The sequence below is a fragment of the Pan paniscus genome, chromosome 9 (genome assembly GCF_029289425.2).
Source record: "Pan paniscus chromosome 9, NHGRI_mPanPan1-v2.0_pri, whole genome shotgun sequence".
In the NCBI taxonomy this organism is placed as follows: domain Eukaryota; kingdom Metazoa; phylum Chordata; class Mammalia; order Primates; family Hominidae; genus Pan; species Pan paniscus.
Window position 1 is genome coordinate 71,766,614 of NC_073258.2, and position 23,194 is coordinate 71,789,807.

Consider the following 23,194-nt stretch of genomic DNA (forward strand, 5'->3'; position numbering starts at 1 on the left):
CTTTTCACAAACGCGGTGGGCCAACTGACATGCACTCTGTCCTGGATAGGCACCATGCAGAGCACAGGTGTCCCTGCCCTCAGAGAGCCTAAACTCCAGCAGGATGGGGTGAGGACATGCATGTAATTAAGCACCAATTTTCTAGAGCACCATCTTCCAAGATGCATCTCCTCTTGCATATAATAACAACATAGTCATATGTGGCACTTAGCTCTCAGGTCTCTGGGCTGATGCATGCAAACAAGTGAGATTTTATAAGTCTGGGCATGCCTCTGTCTCTTACGCACAGAAACAAAAAAGCTATGATCATAAACTTCCCCCCAACTCTTCATACGCATCATCTCCAGGCTTCACATTTCAGATAAAGAAGTCTACTCAGAGCCAGCCAGAGACAGCTGAGCTGAGAATAGACCCGGATATGTTTCTGTTTCCCCATTGCCTCAGGTGGATGTGCAGGAGGATTAATCACTGGCAGTCACACCAGGATCACCACCCTGATCACTGCATGAGAAACACTGTCCTGATGCAGGTACAGGTCACAGCTCAAGCATCAGTAGTTACAAATAATGGGTCATAGTCCCTGCCCAGTAACTCCCTATCTGTGTGCTCCGACATGCTGAGATGGGGATGCTTATGTGTACAATGCAGGTGATGATTCCTGCCCTACTTATTCCAGAAGGTTGGATGAGACAGCATGCAGGAAAGCCCACTGGAGACTGTGAAGTCCCATAAACATGCAGCCTTAAGAAATTACAACTAAGGCTCAGGTGAGTAAGCCCACTATATCTTGAAGGCATAACTACCAAACTATTCATGGAACTAAGCTGAACTTGTATCATTTGACCAACCATCCATCCAACCAACCAACCAATCAGCCAGCCAGCTAACCAACCAACCAACCAACCAACTAACCAATCAGTCAGTCAGCCAACTAGTTAATCAACCAACCAACCAGTCAGCCAGACAGCTAATCAACCAACCAACCAACCAACCAACTAATCAGTCAGCTAGACAGCTAATCAACCAACCAACCAACCAGCCAGCTAGCCAGCCAGCCAGCCAAGCAATCAATCAACCAACCAACCAACCAACCAACCAGCAAGCCAGCTAGCTAATTAACCAACCAACCAATCAACCAGCCAACCAGCCAACCAACCAACCAACCAACCAACGAGGACCACCATTTGATTTTGCTGTTTGTTATCCCCAACCTCCAGCGACTGTCATGAGGCTATGAGAATTCACTGGGTCCTGAGCAGCCACTTCTTTACTGAGTTATTCATTCTGTGAGTCACCCACTTATTTCATTTAATGTTCACGAATGGAGTTTACCAACTAAATGTTCATTTTACAACATAAAGCAATGGTGCTCCATAAAAGAGAAACAGCTTCCAAGGGTGCAAGCAAGGTCTACTGTGTAGAAAGAGCTTGGTGGATGGGAACATCTAAAAACATTTTGTACCATCTTCCAGATTCTATGTATATCCAAAGTCTTCTAATTTTCAGCATCAAAAAAAGCTACAAAAAGGGCCAGGCATGGTGGCTCACACCTACAATCCCAGTATTTTGGGAGACTGAGGCAGGAGGGTCACTTGTGCCTAGGAGTTCAAGAACAGCCTGGGCAACATAGTGAGAACTCGTCTCTACAAAAAAATATACTAATAAAATAAATTTTAAAATAAGGCAGGAGAATCATTTGAGCCTGGGAAGTCAAGGCATGTAATGAGCCCTGATGGCACCACTGCATTCCCACCTCGATGACACAGCAAGACCCTGACTCAAAAGAAAAAAGTGACAAAAAGCACTAACGTGGAAGAAAAAAAGAATAATTTGGATTAGATTCAAAATTTTAAAAACCCTTCTACTCATTAAAAGACATACAGTTGACCCTTGAGCAACATGGGTTTGAACTGCATGGGTCAACTTACATGTGGATTTTTCAACTAAATGTAGATTAAAAACACAATATTCGTGTAAAATAAAACCTGCATATACAGAGGGCTGACTTCACATACACAGGTTCCATGGAGATGACTGTGGGACTTGAGGTGGATTTTGGTGTATGATGTGAGGTGGTGGTGCCCTGGAACCAATCCCCACGTATACCGAGAGATGACTGTAGTTAGAAAATGAAAAGGCAAGTCACAGGCTGGGAAAAATGTTTGCAGCATATATTTGACAAAGGACTGATAAACAGAATATATAAAGAACTCCTACAAACCAATAAGGAAAAGATGAATACCACCATTAAAAATGAACCAAAGACTTAAAGAAGCTATACATACAGCAAATGAGCACACAAAGAGACGCCTAATCATCATCCCCAGAAAAATGCAAAATTACACCCACAATAAGATATCATTTCATATCTATTAGAACAGCTGAAGTTAAACAGACCGATATTGCCAAATGTTGATGAGAAAGTGGAGCAACTGGAACTCTCACACACTGCTGGTAGGAGAACAAAATGGGACAGCACTTTGGAGAACTGTGTGGTAGTTTCTTATAAAATGAAAATGTTATCATACAACCCAGCAGTTTTCTACCTAGAGAAATAAAAATGTATGTCCTTAAAAAGACTCACACAAAAACCTTTTTTAGCAGGTTCATTCATATTAGCCAAAAGTGAGAAGCAATCCACATGTCCATCATCAGGAGAATGATCAAACTGTGGTGTAAATACACCATAGAACACTAGCCAGCAATAAACATTTATAAACTGCTGTCTGGGCATGGTAGATCATGCCTGTAATCCCAACATTTTGGGAGGTCAAGGTAGGTGGATCCCTTGAGTTCAGGAGTTCAAAACCAGTCTGGCAAACATGGTGAAATCCCCTCCTTACTAAAAATACAAAAATCAGCCAGGTGTGGTGGTGGGAGCCTGTAATCCCAGCTACTAGGGAGGCTGAGGCATGAGAATCACTTGAACTCTGGAGTGGGAGTTTGCAGTGAGCTGAGATGGTGCCACTGCACTCCAGTCTGGGCAACAGAGACTCCGTCTCAGAAAACAAAAAACAAAAAAAAAACATATAAACCACTGAGTCCTGCAATACATAGCTGATATCACAGGCATTAGGCTGAGGGAAAGAAGTTGGGCCCGAGAGTACAAGTTGCAGGGTCTCATCTACATGAAATCCAGTGATAGGCAAAATCTATGGTGACAGAAATCTATGGTCTATGGTGACAGAAATCAGAATCACACTTGCTTCCGGTGTGGGATGGGGAGGGATGGCTGGAAGACAGCCTGAGATCACTTCCTGGGGTGAAAGAAAGGTGTTTTTAAAAATTATTTTATATATTTTTTGAGATGGAGTTTTGCTCTTGTCACCCAGGCTGGAGTGCAATGGTGCGATCTTGGCTCACTGCAACCTCCACCTCCCAGGTTCAAGTGATTCTTATGCCTCGGCCTCCCAAGTAGCTGGGATTACAGGCATCACCATCATGCCCAGCTAATTTTTGTATTTTCAGTAGAGACAGGTTTCACCATGTTGGCCAGGATGGTCTCAAACTCCTAACCTCAAGTGATTCACCCGCCTTGGCCTCCCAAGGTGCAAAGATTACAGGCATGAGCCACCACACCTGGCCTGTGAAGGAAAGGTTTAATATCTTATTTGCGGTTGGAGATGTGGGTATATACATTTGTCAAAATGCACTGAACTAGATTTTTCTTATAATCTGTGTGTTTTCCTGTATGTAAATCACACCTCTATAAAAGAATATAATACAAAAGAAGGTGCTAAGTCACGATCTTAGAACACCCAAGGGCAAGCAGAACCCAGCAGGAACCACTGTGGAATCCTCCCCACCCTCCTCGACTCCTCTGTGCTGTGATCTTGGTGTACCTCCTTCCACCCCAGGTCACAGAGATGCCTTCCTTCCCTGACCCACAGCCTTTGTGTTAGAGGAGAGTTCTGATGTTCATTTTTGCCATCTGTGTTAGGGAGAAAGATGGCTCCTCCCTAGGATGCCCAGGTCCTAATCCCTAGAACCTGTGAATATGCTCCCTTAAGGCAAAAGGGAATTAAGGTTGCAGGCAGAATTAAGGCGGCCCATCAGTTTACTTGACCTGGATTAGCAAGGTGGGCCCATCTAATCACACGGGTTCTTTTCTTTTCTCTCTTTTTCTTTCTTTCTTTTTTTTTTTTGAGATGGAGTCTTGCTATGTTGCCCAGGCTGGAGTGCAGTGGTGCAATCTCAGCTCACTGCAACCTCCGCCTCCCAGGTTCAAGCAATTTTCCTGCCTCAGCCTCCCGAGGAGCTGGGACTACAGGTGCATGGCACCATGTCCGGCTAATTTTTGCGTTTTTAGTACAGACAGGATTTCACCATGTTGGCCAGGCTGGTCTCGAACTCCTAAACTCAAGAGATCTGCCCACCTCAGTCTCCCAAAGTGCTGGGATTACAGGTGTGAGTCACTGCACCTGGCCATAATCACACAGGTTCTTAAAAGTGGAAGAAGAGGAGGCAGAAGGGAGGGTTGGAGAGATGCAATGGAAGAAGGACCCTACCAAAAGGTGCTGGCTTTGGAGACGGAGGAAGGGGCCATGAGCCAAGGATGCTGGAAAGGCAAGGAAACAAATTCTCCCCCACAGATTGCAGAAAGGAATGCAGCCCTGCTGATGCCCTGACTTTAGCCCAGTGAGACTCACACCTGCATCATCCCAGGTAGAAAATACGGTTTTATCAAGGACATTGTCCTGGGAGTGTGAGCTGGAGCAAGATCACCCTTCTAGAAACCTCTGTCTTACCCCTTAAATAACCTCCTCCCACAGTAAACACAAACACAAACCACCGCCCCTCTGGAAGCTGCCTGCACAGGATGTACATCTTCTGGTAGACTCAACCTCGCCCACCTGCCCTGGGTGGGGACCCTGTCAACGGGGCTAGAGAAAGCCATACGTTCTCATCTAGGGCACACAGGGTGATGCTGGCAGGTGGACGGGAAAAGCCCACAGGAGAGAGGAGGAAGACAGGTTACTCCAGCTGCCCTGCTTCCTCCTGCACACTATCCTGGAAGCCGCTACTCTCTGGAGGATGGAGAGATCAGGAAGCTCAAATGATCCCCCTACGCAGCCCTCCAGGACTGCCCCATCCGGGTGTGGCACAGCCAACAAAGCCCGGTGCTGGCACAGTTGAGTCCTTCCAACAAAAGAGTGGAGGGAGGGCAGCCAGTGTGGCTCTGAAGGTGAGTGCCAGGAAAGGGAGGAGTGGTGGCTGCTCAGGAAGAGGAGGACTGGAGGACAGGGAGAAGGAAGGCATTGAGCAACCCTGGGAGGCAAGCTGAGCTCCGGGGCCTGGCCCTTCTCAGACAAGCGAGGCAGGGGAAGGTTGCTTGCAGGAGAGGGTGGGTGTGGACCAGGGGTGGACGGGCAATGGCAGGGCTTGGAGGTCTGGCCTGTGCCAGTGCTCAGTGTGATTGCTGCCCAGTGTAAAGCCCATGTGGTCTACCTGGTTCAACTCTGCTTATCTTGAGGCAACAGGATGCCTGAGGTCAGAAGCTCCCCCTGGTGACCAAAAAGGCTAAGACTAGTGGGATCCAAGATGGCAGCTCACTTGGCTTCTGAAGAACCTCTAACCTCATTACAATCTGATTTCCATGCTAAATGACCCTCCCCCCAGCACCAGGATAGTTGACAATCACCATGACAACAACAGAAAGAAACCGTAAAAGGACAGAAAGGAAGGCGGCACACCGGTTCTGAGAAGCTCTCTGCCCATTTCCAGAAAAGACATGAATATTCCTCCCCTTGATTTAATGCCCAATCCCTTTATTACAGAGGCCCCAGCTCGGTGACTTCCCAGCCCTCGGGAGCTGATAAATGGATCTGTGAGCCAAGCTCCCGCTTCTCGGTTCCATGGACAACAAATAAAGCCTGTGCTGCTTGAAGCTCACTTTTGCTTTTGGATACTGGCTGTGTAGCACACAACAGAGAAAGACCCCATTCTTGGGAAGACCAGCTTTGTTGGTAACATTGTCATCGCCACATCCAGAAAAACACACTCTCTCCCACCCAGCCTTCCAAGTGGAGCACATTCCCAGCTTCTCCTTCATGGTTAAGTTTGGGACATGTCTTACCTCGATACCCCACAATACCGTCTGGTGTCTAAGCCTGAGCAGGGACTCATCAGCAGGGAAGCTGCTGCACGAACTGAGTCCCCGTTGAAGCCAAGATCTCAGACAGAAAACCTACTGAGCCTCCCTGCTAGAGACTGCAAAGCCAGCCAGGTCCAGGACAGACTCCTCCTTGCTTTCCAGAACACACGTTTGTAGGGCCTGGCTGGCCCTGGCAGATCTGATCAGGTGGCAGAGGGCTACCTAGTGAGCCCACAGACTAGGAACCTCAAAAACAGGGCAATGGGCCCGTTTGGACAGAGCTCAGAGGCGGCAGGCTCCGCACAAGAAGGCGTGCATGGTTGGTGGCCGCAGCGTCCATGGCCACTTGACACGTGTTCTGTGAGCCTGGGATTCTACTAAAAGCCAGATGCCGTTCACATGCGGACTGCTTTCTTCTTATAAGACACTTAAGGCTTCACTTTTCCTCCACTCTCATACACACACACACACACACACACACACACATACTCGGTATCATTTTATATAAGTGGTCTCCTCTTCACATTTTAATCAATTCAATCTCTCGGCAATCAATTTTGAAACGATTTTCAGCAAGTGCTATATCTGGAGGTTCTAAGAGAGATGCTGGAATGGCTTCCCGTCGGAACACTGAACTCTTTCGAGCAGTTTTTACGGAGGCGTTTGCTACGTGTTCTCAGGGCGGCACGGGAGCATCTCGCCTGCACATGGGAAGCTGCCTGTTTTATGCCATCGATAGAAGAGATCGAAAAAGAAATCTAATCAACCCCCAAAAGTCTCTCTCTGATGGCTAGAACATACGGTCCAGGTTTTCTGGGACGTGTACTGAGCAGCCTTTTAACTAAAAGCTTCCACACCATCTTGTAAGGAATTTCTGGTTTGGATGAAGCCCAGAGGAATGAAAGCAACCAACCTGTTTCCAAAGATCTAGAAAGTCCTGAATTCGCAACTCAGCCTCCCTCTACGACGCAACGGCCGAATCTTGCCACGGACAACACCGACCACGGGCCTGAGATAGGCCTGCGGGATCGAGGGTGGGCGGCCACTAGCGCTCGCCTTACCTGCCTGGCTGTCCCTGGGCTTACACTGGACCTCCTCCACGCACTCCGCCGGAAACCATCCGATGTGGCCGCGGGCGCTGCCTTCCCAGAAGCCCCCTTCGCCGATGCTCAGAACTAGAGACGACAAAAAGGGAGAGGTGTTAGCAGGGGGGACGTGGAGGGCCTGAGGGTGAACAAGACGAGTGGGGCTGGGCAGAGGCAGGAGAATCAGCGCACCCCTGGCCAGGCCTGCAGAGCAAGTGGCTCTGGTGTGACTGCACTTCCTTCAGCTGCTGATAGTGCTAAGAGGCATCGGGGCATCACCACTGCAGATCACAGGTGCCCTCTGCCCCTTAGGCGATGAGACAGGAATGAAGCACTGACATGTTTGCATCTTTATGTATCTGACACCACGTCATATGAATGGATGTGCACGGCGGCCCTGTAGCATCTCTCAGTGTTGCACGTGAGACAGGACAGTGGTGCTTGGCTGTCCTTACCATCAATGATTTCAGATATAAAAGTGGAGTTGGGGGGCACCGCCACAAAGCAGGGAGGAAATGATGAGGTCGTACCTTCCCCTCCTAAGCTGGGCAAGAACCGGAGGCAGATGGCCTGGAGGAAAGAAAATCCACCTGCCCGGCTCTGTCTGGATCTTCTAAACAAGCGTGCGGAAGGAGAAATCACAGCAGAGGTCTGGGCGCGGTGGCTCATGCCTGTAATCCCAGCACTTTGGGGGGCCTAGGGGAGTGGACCCTCTGAGGTCAGGAGTTCAAGACCAGCCTGGCCAACATAGCCAAACCACGTCTCTACTAAAAATAGAAAAATTAGCCGGGCATGGTGGCCCATGCCTGTAATCTCAGCTACTCGCTCAGGAGGCTGAGGCAGGAGAATCACTTGAACCCGGAAGATGGAAGTTGCAGTGAGCCAAGATTGCGCCACTGCACTCACAGCCTGGGTGACAGAGTGAGACTCCATCTCAAAAAAAAAAAAAGAAAGAAAGAAAAAGAAATCACAGCAGAGGATGGGCGAGCAGCTCACGAATCATCTGACAGTGGTGTGGACGTGGAATTATCTTCACTTAAAATGGAAGAAACTGCACTAAAAACCTCACACAGTCAGCACCAGCCCCTTGGAGGCCTGGCCCACAGGCGTGCTGGCTTATTAATCAGGAACCTATTCATTACGTGGTTGCTGGCAAGGACTGCAGGTTTCTTTCTGACTTGTGGTTGAAAGAAGCCAATTCCCCAGGAGAGAAGGGATGGTGGCCACACAGTGACCCTGTCCTGGCGACCACGTACATCACTGGACAGACACGGCCGCCCCAGCCTACAAGGTGGAAGTTGCTGAGTCCAGACACAGGCATCCCTCCCCAGCCCATGTACTGGGTACACAGTAGGCCCTCAATGAACATCCGCTGGAAGAATAAAGCATGTTTGTTTTTAAACTCAACTGCTGAGCATGGGTGAGGGACATAAGCCCAAAGACACCATGGGGTGGGGGGAAGGTCAGGAGGACCCCGCCGGTCCCCATGGCCCTACTGTGATAACTATTTCTGTCATAAAGCTTGCAGTGGCAAAGTGAGGAAGGAAAATCTTTATATCTTAGGGCTTTTTTTTTGTTTTTTGTTTTTTTTAGAGGCTTTGTCACCCAGGCTGAAGTGCAGTGGTGTCATCACAGTGCACCGCAGCCTTGACTCCCAGGCTTAAGTGATCCTCCCACCTCAGCCTCCTGAGTAGCTGGGATGACAGGCGTGTACCACGACACCTCATTATTATTATAATTACTTTTTTAGAGACAGGGTCTCACTATGTTGCCCAGGCTGGTTTCAAAACCCTAAGCTCAAGCAATCACCTGCCTCCGCCTCCCAAAGTGGTTCGGATGACTGGCATGAGCCACTGCACCGGTCTGTATCTTACTTAGGACTTTGGTGCTGGGCCAGGGATGCCCTCAACACCTTCACTCCCTCCTAATGTGTCTAAGCAAGGAGGAAAACAATCTGATTTCTCCACATCTTTACCTTCTTTTAAATTACTCAGGATCCAAAGGCACCAGCCCTGCTGAAAGAGGAATTATGGCCCCAGAAGTGTTTTCCTCTAGCCCTCATTTGAATCTTAAAGGCCAGACAGAGAACCACTCAGCCCATGATTTTTGAAGGTTAATGGAACTGAAAACCCCACTTTATAAGTTCCTAATAACCTGAAGAAATGACCTAACTGAAACAGATCAGCCACATCCCAGGTGACCAGGACAATCATCACTGCCTGAAGCATCTCCTCCAAAACTCGATGCAGGGCCTGTGGGCTCCTCTCAGCCCAGCTGGCCGGGATGTGCCTCACAGTTTCCCAGCAGAACCCTGGACCTGAGAGGGTCATCTCAGAGCAGTAACCCCGGGCTGCAAAGGGAGGCCAAGGACTTGCTGCTGCGCCACCAGGAGCCAGTGCCCACAGATACCCACACTCTCCTTCCTTCACGGCTGTGAGGTCATTCTGCTGTTTTATATGGGCCTGGGGAGAAGGGAACTGCATAGGTAGAGATTGGTATCATCTTCCATGGAAGCTCTGCCCTATCTTAGCTATGTGATGCTTGGGAAAACTCGGTCTCTCTGTACCTCGGTTTCCTCATTTATCAGAGCATGACAATACTATCTAGCTCATAAGTGTTTCTATGCGTGAATCAGAGGCACGTGAGCCCAGTGTGGAATGAGGACTCAACACTCCTGCCTGACTTTCCTTCCAAACTCCCCTCTCCAGGAGAATCACACCTTTTAGTTCCATATTTAATCTCTATGAAGTATGCACTTCAGGATGTGTTATTGTTATTACAAGACCAACCAAAAATATGAAAGGCTGTTTCCAACGGGCTTGTACAAGGAGGCAGAGGTGACGTGCCGCAAGGGGTCCCCCCAACACGGGGAGCCTTCATGTCAGGGGTGTAAAAAGAGCAGGACCTGTGCCGAGGGTGCAGGGGAATGGAGGAGGGGGCCCCTTCTGGGTTTCTGGTTGTGCAAATGGTACCTGCTGGTCCTCTTCAGAGAATGGGGAGCAAGAGAGGGGTTTGTGCCTTGAGTGCCTCCCTGACAGAACATCTGCGTCCAGGTAGGAATGGGTGTTCCTCATATGGTGAGGAAGGGGCTGGGCTTGGCTACCCCATAGTTTGCTGATGCAATTCATTCAAAAGTAAAGACTCCACACCCTGGGTAAGAAGAGGTGGAGGAGAAGAGGAAGTCCCCATCCACCCAGCAGTACAAGAGCGAGCACTGGGCTGGGAGGTGAGAGACTTGGCCCCATCACTGGGATGCTGAGGGACCCCGGGGACTCCTGTTCTCTCTGTGGCCCCACCTACTCCATGTGGAACACTAGGGTGAATTCTGAGAGTGAATTCTGACCAGGCAACCAGGGGAATTCTGGAGTCTGGAGTCCTGCCTTGCTCTTGGGTGCTCCGGCTAGAAAAATTGTCAAGGACCCTGTCCCTGGAGCCCCAGACTTGCAGGGGAATACGGTGTGATAGGACTGACTCTACCACAGAGGATCAGATGAGAATCGTCCCAGCCAAACCGAGGGGCAGGAGGAAGACTACGGAAGCAAAGAGGGGGTGTGGCGAGACTTGGGGCAACCCTGCAGGAAGAGGCAGTGCTTTGAATGGTGGGTAGAGAGCAGGTGAAGGCACTGCACCCAGGGCATGAGGACCGGGGGAGGGGCACATACGGCACGGCTGGGGACCCTGGGAAACCTGGCTAGAAAGAAGGTTCATCCTCAACACCATGTCTGCTCCAACACAGACGATGCTTTAAGGCACCTATGAGAACCAACTGCGGATCTCTCTATGGGCCCCACATGCTTCCTGAGGCCACAGTGGGGATAAGCTTGTTGGAGAAGGGCCAGCCCTGCTGTCCTCACCATGGCCACCACAGTGGGCTGCTCCCTGCCTCAGCAGCTCTCTTGCAAACTGGAAAGCAGCGGTGATTCCCTGTACTGGATGGGTCAGGGGTGGCTCCGACCCCACTGCTACACTCCACCTTCTCCCCGTTGACCCCAGCCTGGGCACAGAAACCTGCCAGGTCACTGTGGAGGAGGGAGGAACCGAGACCCAGTGTTTCTCCTGTTCTGTACCAAACACGCTGGTTTCTAATGTACCTCTGGGCCATCTTCAATTTCAAACCATGCATGGTGTTCTTGAATCCGCATATCCTTCTGCTTAAATTGACACAGGACTTACTTGGGTCAGGGACTGTGCTGGTGTCTGGGGTCACAAAGATGGTGCAGGATTTGGGGCAGACACCTGGAGGAGCTTCAGAAAAGGAGGATGGCCTTACTGTCCACCTACCTAATGTCACAGAGCAAAAACGCTGGCGCCCCCTGTGCCCCGACCCCCCAGCATTGGCAATGCTATGTCATGGGCTTAGTTTTTTGCTTGCCAGAATGGGGGCTTGCAGTAAGCAGGGTCAATCATCACTGCTTCCCTAGGCCTCACCCATGGCCAGGAACCCTCAGGGGTTCATTGTGTGTCTGTTAAATAAATGAACCCCTAAAATGACCACGCTCACTGTGCTATGTGCTGCATCAGAGGCCTGTGTGGCCTGGGCCAAAAAGTAGAGAGGGAGCATGGCAGGTGGGGGTGGGGACACTCCCAGAGGAAGGGACATGGCAGCCGAATCCTGAAGGAGGAGCTGATGGGAAGACACAGGGATAGCTGCTGTTTGAGCAGAGGAAAAGCAGGATGGAAGCATGGTGGTGAGAGCGTGGGACAAAACACACACTGCTATTTAGAAAACTCTGTCATTCTTTCACGCTGCCATGCACTCACTCACTCACCACCTATCCAACTACCCACCTATCCACTCATTCACCCACCTATCAAACTCAACCGCACATCCATCCATCCATCCATCTTCCAACCTACCCATCCATCCATCTACCCATCCATCCATTTACCTATCCATCCATCCATCCACCCACCCACCCACCGATTCATTCATCTTTCCATTTACCCATCAACCCATCCATCTATCTACCCATTCATCCAACTTCCCATCTACCCACCCACCCATCCATCCATCTACCCATCCATCCATCCATTTACCCATTCATCTATCTTCCCATATACCTACCCATCCACCCATCCATCTACCCATCCATCCATCCATCCATTCATCCATCTACCCATTCATCTAACTTCCCATCTACCCACCCACCCATTCATCCATCTACCCATCCATCCATCTACCCATCCATCCATCTTCCCATTCATCCATCTTTCCATCCAACCATCCATCCATCTATCTATCCATCCATCCATCCACCCACCCATCTACCCATTCATCTATCTTCCCATCTACCCATCCACCCATCTATCCATCGGCCCATCCATCCATCTATCCATCTACTCATTCATCCATCTTCACATCTTCCCATCCATCCATCCATCCATCCATCCATCCATCCATCCATGAATCCATCCATCCATCCACCCACCCACCCATTTATCCATCTTCCCATCTATCCATCCATCCATCCATCCATCTTCCCATCCATCCATCTACCCATCCATCCATCCATCCATCCATCCAACCATCCATCCATCCATCCATCCACCCACCCACCCATTCATCCATCTTCCCATCTACCCATATACCCATCCACCCATCTATCCATCCATCCATCCATCCATCCATCCATCCATCCAACCGTCTGCCTGTCCACCCATTCGTCAATTCATCTGCCTCTCCATCCATCCGTCCATCCATCCGTTCATCTGCCTGCATGCCTGCCCATCCATCCACCCACCCACCCAGCCATCCAGCCATTTCATCCGTCCATCATCTATCCCATTCCAAGCACAGTGTCACATGCTTGGGAAACAAACAAGAAGAAGACAAAGTCCTGCCTGCAGAGGGTCTACAATCCGTCAGTCAGGAATGCTGCAAAATCACCTGAAGAGCTTGTTAACTATTCAGATTCCCAGGCTGTGTCCTTGGAGACACAATTCTGCAGATGTAGGGATGGATGGCCAGGAGATCTGCACATTTAACAAACTCCCCTCATGTCTCAGATGCAGGGACTTTGGGAAGAGAGGCTGAGAAACTGCACTCAGGTACACAGCTTGGACAGGAGCCTCTGGCTCAGGAGCCTGATGCCGGATCTCGCATAAAGAACTATCGGGAGTGGAGGGAAGAATGTGCCAGGCACAGTGAAGGACAAAGAAGAGCCCTTGAATTAAAAAAAAAAAAAAAAAAAAAAAAAGGAGGGTCAGTAGGGGAATCAGAACATGTACACACCTATTTTTGGGCACCCCTTATTTTAGGAGAAAAATGATGGGGTATGTTTTCCCAGGTACATGGTATGCAGCTGTCTACTGGGAACGTCAACCCCTTCCCAAATGGGACCGAGCGGAGGAGATGTAAATTAACCTTCTGAAAGAGCCAGGAGCAGCAGTGTTATCAGCAGGACCCCAGGGCCACCCTGGGGCCCGTCACAGCCACCCTGCCTGCCTGCTTCCCAGACCCGACTTCCACTGCAAAAAATGAGTTTGGTTTCTCTGGAAACCCTCCCAGACCTGCCCCTGCCAGCCAGGCAGCTGGGTTTCCTGCCCACAATGGTTGTTCCCTTGATATCAAGGGGACAGAATTCCTCCAAACGGCCTTGGCTCTGCAGGCAGTGGATCGGCTCGACCCGCCCGCCTCTAAGCACTGCCATGCAGGCAGCAAGGATGTGCGGGCCACCCCACGATGGGGAGGAGGCACCGACAGCTCGGCAGGAAGGAAGAGCGGCGCCACTGGCAGCAGGAAGAGGCTCCGTGCCAATTGTGTGCAAATGGCCTGCGCGGCCCACTCGAATCTTTTCAGAACAGCAGTCCTTTGCCATCGATCCTTTGAAGTGTGAGTTTTGGAACCGAGCTCTGTCATTTCTGTTCTCCCTGGGAGACAGGCCCAGCTCCCTGCATGCCCCACGCTCCTGCGAGGGGCGGGTTCCAGTCTGGTCATGTTTGAGGAGGTGCTGCTGGGTTCCAGTGTGCTGCGGATAGGAGTCACGTGACCTCCCTTCTTTCCTTTGTTGAATCATTCTATCAAACCCAGGGAGTTGGACAGGGGAAGGCCCCCCCAGAGCTTCTGGGAATTAAGGTGTGAGATGTGGATTCGCCTGCCATGTCCCAGGACCCCTGCGAGTCCTGGGTCCTCAAGTCTGCCTACCACTGCCAGCCTGTGGGAGACTCAGACCCACTGATGGGGCTCATCACCAGCTCCCCCTCTCCCTTGAGCTCCTGCTCATCCATGCTGCTACTCAGGGTCCCCTCTAAGGGACTCTCAGCTGTTTAGTGCCCACTCCCACGGGCCTCTGCTCTATGTCTAAGGGACTGGGGACAAGTGCCAAGTTCACAGCATGGGAGCCTGTCTGCAGCTCTGCCCCTCTCGGAGCATGGGTCAGCATGCCTGAGTGAGTCCACAGATGCCCAGCCCCAGGCTCTAGGTTCATCTTCACAGGCCTCTCTGCCCCTTTGGAAGTCCAGGACTAACCTGGCTGCCCTACAGGAACTGCCAGCCGCACCCCAGCCTTCTCCTTGGGCATCAGTGAGCTCCAAGCAGGACTCACAGAGGAGCAGCTCCCACCCTCCGACCCCTGAGCCCCAGGCTTCTCCTCTTTACAATAGGGACAGGCCTGGACAAGAAGACCGTGTGTCCCTTCCTGCTCTGGAGAGACAGTGAGCTTCCTTGGCTCCCACTTGGGCCTAGGGGGTGGCCCTGAGTGTGCAGACCAGTCAGAAAACACTCTAGGAACTTCGGCTCTCACTTCCTAGAACGGGGTTGCTAACAAGGCCAGCATCGGCCCTGATCCCTGCACAGATGGCCCCTCTTGCTCCCCCACTGCGGGGCCTTAACATCCTTGTCACCCGACATCTCAGGGCTGGCCTCAGTGGGGAGGAGGGAAGGTGGCTCTCAGCACTAGTCCTCAGAGAGACAGCCAAATTGATGGGGTAAGTGTGAAGGATTTTAAAGTGGCAATTACACCAACCTACAGTGTTGTAAAAACAAAACAAAAAACTAAGTTTTTAATGAACAAAAAAAATCTCAACAAGGTAATAGGAGATCTTGGCAAATAAAAGGCAACAATAAAAACAGATAAACAGAAAAGCTAGCAAACATGATTTATGAAATTATAAAACTCAAAAGACAGACTTAACAGCTACAGGGACATTTCAAAGGAAAGGGTAAGTGAACTTAAACAATAACCAATAGAAATGATCTAATGTAAAGAAAAATGACTGAAAAAAATGAATAGAGCTCCAGAGACTTGTTTGATGCTATCAAATGATGAAATATGTGTGCAGCAGAAACACTGGCCATCAGGCAAGAGGGCGGGGCTCTGCCATCATTAGAATGTTGCAGTAACCCAGGTCAAGCTGACCTGATCAGTGTGTCGCGCAGAGAAAGGAACTGAGTCAATTACCTGCTGGGGGCCAGGAGGCAGCCAGCTGGGGAAGGCAGGATTTGAACCGGGCCTACTGACCTCTAAGGGCCGCACCTTCCACCCATGCCACTCCAATGGCAACCTGCCCTCCAATGGCAAGGCCCTCCAATGGCAGGGCCCGGCGTGCTGCCCTCCAATGGCAGGGCCTGGGCATGCTGGCCACGTGTGCTAGGCCTTTCTTGCTCCACCCAGTGAGTTCCTACCACCCCACACAACCTCCGCAGCCCACACCTGCCATGTTGCTTCTGCTATGCGCCTCAGATGCCACCACTGCCAACTTCCCTCCAACCCTACTTTTATCTTCCTGCAGTGCTTCACACACCTGATTTCCCCCTGGGCAGAAACCATCACTGGCTCCCCAGTACCCTAGGAACAATGTCTAACCCCTTCTTGACCTGGTGTTGACAATGGCCCCCCCAGAGGCTTCTCAACGCTGGTTCTCAGGATTCTGCTTTGAGAATCTTTCCTTCCAACCTGGTAGAATTCCTTCCTTTGAACACTGCAGGCCCCGGGCCTCAGGTCACACCGGACCATCTACCTGGAGACCCCAAAGCCGACCCATGCCAGGGCCCACCCCGACACTTCAGACTTAGGGGATGGAAAGGAGCTCTGCTCTTCGATGCCCTCATCTGGCTCCCCTACTGCCCTTCGCAAGTGGAATCTCATTCCCAGTGGACATGTCTCCTTCGATCCCTGAGACCCAGCACTGGGGAAGCCGCAGCAGCTCCCTGGACAGTGAGGGAAAGGGTCTGGGAAGGTCACTCTGTTCCCCATTCCTGCCCTTCCAGGGGCCCGTATTTTCCATGGAGAAGCACAGCCTTGGACATCGTCCCCACAGCAGGCCGGGTGAAGGGCCCCAGCCTGACCTCACTCCAGGAGCGGAGGACAACCAGCAGACACTGACCTTTGACCCTGTCGCCACGGTGAAGGGGGATCTCGCCGTCCACTTGGGGTTGGTATGGCTTGACAGCGACGAAGAGCCTCCCGGGCACGGCACTGTAGAGCTTCCGCTTGGGCCCCGGGTACTCGAAGGCCGAGAGTGAGTCCTTGTTGGCACCAAGAGCAAAAGGCGACCTGGACCAGGTGAGAGGGGCAGAGAGAGAGAGAGCAGAGTCACAAGGTCACAAGCCACATGCCACAAACCACAGCCAAGCCATTCAACGCATGCTGCGCCTCGGCTGGCCGCATCAGAACTCCTGATGCCAGACAGGAAGATGGGAACGGGCCGGGGCAGCACTGTGGTCAGAGGCTCAGGCAGATCCAACAATCCCACTCGCAGGTCTGCCCCGCACAGACAGAAAGCTGCCACTCGGGGAGACGTCTGCACACGTGTGTTCACAGTGGCACCGTTCACAGCAGCCCAAGGGTCCCTCCACAGAATGGAGAGACACAGGGTGGTCCAAACATACGATGGAACGCTGTTTAGCCTCCATCAGGAATTAAACTCTGGGCCAGGCGTGGTGGGATCACATCTGTAATCCCAGCACTTTGGGAGGCTGAGGTGGGCAGACCACCTGAGATCACGAGTTCGGGACCAGCATGGCCAACATGGTGAAACCTCGTTGGTACTAAAAATTCAAAAAATAGCAGGGTGTGGTGGTGAGCACCTGTAATCCGGGCTACTGGAGAGGCTGAGGCAGGAGAATTGCTTAAACCTGGGAGGCAGAGGTTGCGGTGAGCCGAGACTGCACCATTGCACTCCAGCCTGGGTGACAGAGTGAGACTCTGTCTCCAAAAAAAGAAAAAAAAAAGTAAACTGTGACACAGGCTACACCGTGGGTGAACCTTGGGGACACTGCTCAGTGAGATACACCAGACACAAAAGAACACAGACTGTGTGATCCCAGCCATGCGAGGGCCCGAGAGCAGTCAGATTCATGGACACAGAAAGTAGAATGGCGGGTGCCGGGGGCTGGTGGAGAGAATGGGGAGTGAGGGTTCAATGGGGACAGAGTTTTGGTTTCACAAGATGAGAAGGTTCTGGAGATGGATGGTGGTGATGGTTGCACAACACTCGAATGTATTCCACTGAACGCCACTGAACTGTGCACTTCAAAATGGTTCTAAGGTGATAAATTTGATGTTACACATATTTCTCCACTATTTTACTTCATTTTATTTATTTATTTGAGACAAAGTCTCCCTCTGTCACCCACGCGGGACTGCAGTGGCATGATCTCGGCTCACTGCAACCTCTGCCTCCCAGGTTCAAGCGATTCTCCTGCCTCAGCCTCCTGAGTACCTGGGATTACAGGCGCCCGCCACCACGCCTGGCTAATTTTTGTATTTTTAGTAGAGATGTGGTTTCACCATGTTCACCAGGATGGTCTCAAAGTTCTGGCCTCAAATAATCCACCTGCCTCGGCCTCCCAAAGTGCTGAAGTTACAGGTGTGAGACACCGCACCTGGCCTATTTTGCCACTATTTTAAAAAAGACTAGCCTGGGCAACATGATGAAACCCTATTTCTACAAAAAAAAAAAAAAAAAAAAATTGGCCAGGCATGGTGCTGTGCATTTGTGGTTCTCGCTCCTCGGGAGGCTCAGGTGGGAGGATTGCTTGTGGCCAGGAGGTCGCGGCTGCAGTGAGCCATGATTGTGCCACTGCACTCCAGCCTGGATGACAGAGTGAGATCCTGTCTCAAAAAAACAAAAACAAACAAATCCCAAAGAGACTCAGGTGGAGACAGAAATCCAGGAAGGCCATGGGTGTCCGACACTTCATCCACCTCACTGTGAGCGTCAGTCACACTGGACGAGGAAGCACCCAGGGCCTTCCATCAAAATGGGTCACGACCTCGGTTCTCCCAGCGCAGTTCCCAGCAGCCCCAGCGAACCACGCTAGAGGAACTCATATCCGTTCTTGCTGTATGTCATTGATTTTGCACAGAGCTATGTTTTAAACCTGACTTCTACACCCGACAGTAAGACACACCTTAACAGGGCCCAGCGACAGGACACGCAACACAAAGTACTCTGAGATGCACCTACACAGTGCCAGGACGGGCGTCCTTAGAAACAAACACATCTACACGGAGGAAGTTGTCCAGAAATTCAGGACGGCCCTCCCAGGCACATGCTCAGAAAGACAGGGAAAGCGTCCACCTGCGGCTGGCATCCTCCAACAGGGCGCCTGGCTGCAGGGAAGCGAGTGGTCTCTGACCATGGTTCCCCTCCCAAACTTTAGGTGCTGTGGCCTCTGAGGCGATGGAGGCAGCATCAGTCTTTCTATGAGGACAGGGAGGAAGGGCCCATGCACACAGGGACCCACGCAAAACAGGCTTGCAGGGAAAGTTCTAGAAGCGGATGTGACTACCCTCTTTTGGCATTTCACATAAGCCTCCCCCTCATCACGTGCCTTCACTACTGTAATCACCCGACTCATGTGTCCCTGATAATTGCCTTATAGTTTGCTCTGTGCTTGTATAAAGTTACAGAAGGGCAATGGGGCTGTATTTAGTTCTGATTCTTACTCCTTCTCTCAGCATTAGGATGGTGAGATCTGGCCATGGGGACCTTACCCATGTCAACGTGTTTGAGGAGCCAGGGCTCCATGTACTCCGATTACTCTGTAGGGAGCAGATTGGGCCTGAACACTCAGTCTGTCTGCCTGACTCCAAATCTCAGATTTGTCCTGAAACCATGGGGAGCAGAGACAGGGCAGGACAGTGGCCTCTTCTGGAACAGGTGGGCGTCTTGGATGCTTACCTGGGCTCTGAGGACATTGAGAGATGGGGGAGGCTGCAGGCAGCTAGGACTTCCCTGTCCCGTCCCTAGGGATGCCATTCCTCCCCCAAGTCACAGCCACAAATGTGGCAGTCACAGACTCCTGGGGGCACAGGTGTCTCTGAGCTGTCACTGCCATGCAGCCTGGGCACAATATGGAGCCCACCGGGCACGGTGTGGCACAGCAGTGCATCGATGTGCACAGCCAGGAGAATTCCAAAGGACCACTGTTCCCCATCGATGGACATCATCTATCCCCAAACACCCCAGGAGTTCCTGGAGCAGGAACTCCTGCAAAAGCTAGGTTTGGTGGCCTCCTCTTGTCCAAAGGCATAGCTCAGTGAGCCACCAGGGAGCAGAGGGAAAGGACACTGGGCACTTCCTGCTCTGCAAGGGGAGCTGATGAACGCAACAGCAGCGCTGGGCCAGGCCCCCACCTGAGAGGCTTCCCTGCCAGCCTGCCCAGCCATCTGCACGTGTACCAGCACTCAGACACATTCATTCAACTCAGCCTGACTCAGGCAGGGCTGGACTGGCACAGGACCGAGAGCTGGGAGGGGTGGGAGCCTGTACTGCAGGCACTGAGCTTCTCACAGCTGTCTCCTCTCTGGCTCCCAGGCCAGCAGGGACGCCGGGAGGAGAATCCCGGCAACCAAGGGACTCCAGGAGAATACAGCACCCCAGGGTCAGAATCCCTCCTCTCCTTGAACTTCCCTTAATGCACCTGCCCACATCTGCCCCAAGTGATGAAGCCAGCAAGGCTGGCGGCCATCATGGGCTCTGTGGACGGCCTGAACCTCCCGTCACTCCCAGGCTGATCTGCCCCAGCTGTGTGACCTTCAGTGAGTCACTTTACCTCTCTGAGCCTTAATTTTCTTATTTGTAAAATACGTGGTAGAGGGTGGGGGTAGGGCGAATCCCCACCACCTGTGGTTGCTGGGAGAATAATGAGAAAATGCAGATGAGAAGCTCAGTTCCCAGCCCCGCTGCAGCTCCGAGGGCAGTCACTGTCTCTGCATTGACCATTATCCAGGCTGGACCGGCAGCAGCCAGAACACAGGGCTATGCCGACATCATCTCAACCCCCTCTCCTGGCCGGTGATGCGACATGGGCGATAGGAGGAGCTGGATGCATTAGGCCCCATCAGGACTGAAGGTTAGTCCTAGTGATGAGGTCACAGGTGGCCCCAGAGTCCCCTGGGCTGCATGGATGCTCTTCAGCAGGTGGAGTGGCTGCAGGTCAGGTCAGCCCAGCCCCATGATCAGTCCCCAAGCACCCGGATAGGTTGACTCCAGGGGGAGCAAGGTGAGTCTTGTGGGCTTCCTCCCGAGGGGAAAGGGTGGGTCAAAGTCTAGAGGAAAAATCAGATGAACAAGGCTGACAGTAGCTGGGGCAGGGCAGAGGGTGAGCCACAGAGCAGGAGTCACAGGGTCTGTTCACAACTGTTATGTGTCTGACACAGCAGCTGCTTAAGTCTAGAACTTAGGAACCAAATGAGGAGTGCGTCTTCTCAGGATTTCCACACCCAAAGAGCTCCTGCAAGGAACCCCACGGCCCCACTGTGCATCCTCAACAGCAGCTGGCAGGGGACACTGAGCCTGCCCTACTTGAGAAGCCAGTTAACTTCATCAGAATTAATCCATCCACTCATCTCTTCTCTGTTATCCACCCAGGCCTCCTTGCCCAAATACCTGTTCTTCCATCCATCCACCCACCCACTCATCCACCCACTATCCATCATCGATCCATCCATCCATCCATCTACCCATCCATCCATCTACCCATCCATCCACCCATCCATCTATCTACACATCCATCCATTCATCATCTACCTATCCATCATCCATCCACTCATCCATCCATCATCTATTCATCCATCCATTCATCCAACATCCATCTACCCATCCATCCACCATTCATTTATCCATCCATCTACCCATCCATTCATCCATCATCTATCCATCCATCATCCAGCCATCCATCCATCATGTATTCATCATCCATCATCCATCTACCCATCCATCCACCATTCATTCATCCATCCATCTACCCATCCATCCATCCATCTTATCATTTTTCTGAACACCTATTCACTCATCTACCCAAAGTTCAGAAAGATCTTGCCTGAAGCCCAGCTGAACACTTACTATCCATCATTGGACAAGTTAGCTACCTCTCAAAGCCTCAACCTCCCCATCAAAAAAGGGGATGATCAGGAGTAACTGTGATAACGCACTCTGCCAGGTGTTATGCAAACATCAGCACCTTCACACTGCCCTGCTGCAGCTGCAAAGTCAGTAACAAAGTGCCTGTCTCACCTCACTGGTCCAGCTGGCACCAGAGTGCGTGTCACTTGACAGAGAAGTCAAAGTGAACACAGCTCCAACCTTGAAGCTCTGTTTCTTGATTCTCTTTGCAGGAATCAGTTCCCTAACCCATCAACCCCAGAGCCTGGGGAACCTTTATCTAAAAACAGGAAAGCCTTATTTCTTCTAGACCAGAGTGGTGTACACGGTTGCAGGCAGTGATTACCGGGCAGTGACGTACGGTTCCAGCCAAATGCTCACATGTCTTTTTATTCACTGTTAATTTGAACCTCAAAAAGTCCCACAAAGGCAGAAGATGAAAACCTTTGTCCCCATTTTACAGGTGAGAAAATGGAGGCTCCATAAATGGTGACTTGGGTATGGAAATACAGAGCTGGTCCTCACATCCTAGCTCGGGGTTCCCTGCTCTGTCTGGTGACAGAATGAGGTGAACAAGATCTCACCTGCTACAAGGTGTCTTATCCTTGTGATGTCTCATTTGATGAACTACATCCTCCTGCCAGGTCCCACTCTTCCCACAGCAGCCACAGTCAGCAGCAGAAGCCAGACCTCTGCAGCCCAGGGAGAAGAAGGGCTGCCCCGCTCAGGAGACATGGCACCCGGGCCACGCTGGGGGTCCCTCCTGCTGTCCTGCCTGCACAGTGAGGACTGGTCTGAAGTTCCTGCATCCCAAACTATCCATGTTTTCCTTATGTTCTGGCCAAGAACAGCCAGGAGGGATTCTAACCAACTTGTTTGGGTATAAGGGCCAAATCACTGAATTCTTAAAATGAAAAAATTGGTAATCTTCTCGGTGGGGTGACTTGGATCAGTGAGTTGGGCCATTTCCCAGCCAGCCTGGGTGAACAGGAACTGGCCGACATACTGACCTTTCTCCATTCATTCATTCACCAGTCAGTTACACACTCATTCATTCATCCAGCAAGTACTTTGCGGGTGGGCTGTGAGCCCATCGCCATGTGGGTCTGCAGACCCCCGTGAATGGTAGACACGGATGCAGGCCTCAGGGAGCTGACGGTCAACTGGGCAGAAGCACAGGTCAGCAGATGCATTTCCGCCCATCTGAGGGGTCAGCACAGAGAACAGGGCCAGGACTTGAGGTCAGGGTTAGAGTCCACAGGGCCTACCCACAAAAGACACAAGAGGGGACAGCTGGGTAGTGCAGAGAGAAGGGCAAGGGCACGGGAAAGGCTCTGCAGGGATGTTCGGGGAGAAATGGATGCCCCACAGCGCAGTGGTGCCAGTGAACGAGCACCAGCTCACCCTGGATGCAGCCTCAAGGCTGGACCGGAGCAGACAGAAGGTGGAGGTGGGGAGCCCCATTGAGGGCCCCTGTGGCCATCCCAGGGGAGCTAGGGGAGCCCCTGATGTGTAGAATTGTGAGAAAGTTGGAGGTTTCAAGAGGCACAATCACCCAGGCCTGGGACCTACTCAAGGTGGGTAGGTGGGTGTGTCTTCCAGGTTACGGCTCACGCAGAAGATGGCAGTAGGGGAATAGAGAAAGCTGTCAGCTCAGGTCTCTGGCACAGAGGGCAGCACAGCA

At 51.5% G+C, this 23,194-nt stretch overlaps 1 protein-coding gene across 2 annotated transcripts in view; it reads right to left on the reverse strand.

The window, feature by feature from the left end:
- Positions 1-23,194, reverse strand: part of SHANK2 (SH3 and multiple ankyrin repeat domains 2) — a 697,015-nt gene that overhangs the window by 324,680 nt on the left and 349,141 nt on the right. For both annotated transcript variants that reach the window (XM_063608635.1, XM_055093718.2), the window contains 2 exons: positions 16,504-16,673; positions 7,156-7,269 (listed from right to left, as the gene is read on the reverse strand). In XM_063608635.1, coding sequence (XP_063464705.1) covers positions 7,156-7,269; positions 16,504-16,673 — 284 coding nt within the window. The remainder of the gene's footprint in view (positions 1-7,155; positions 7,270-16,503; positions 16,674-23,194) is intronic.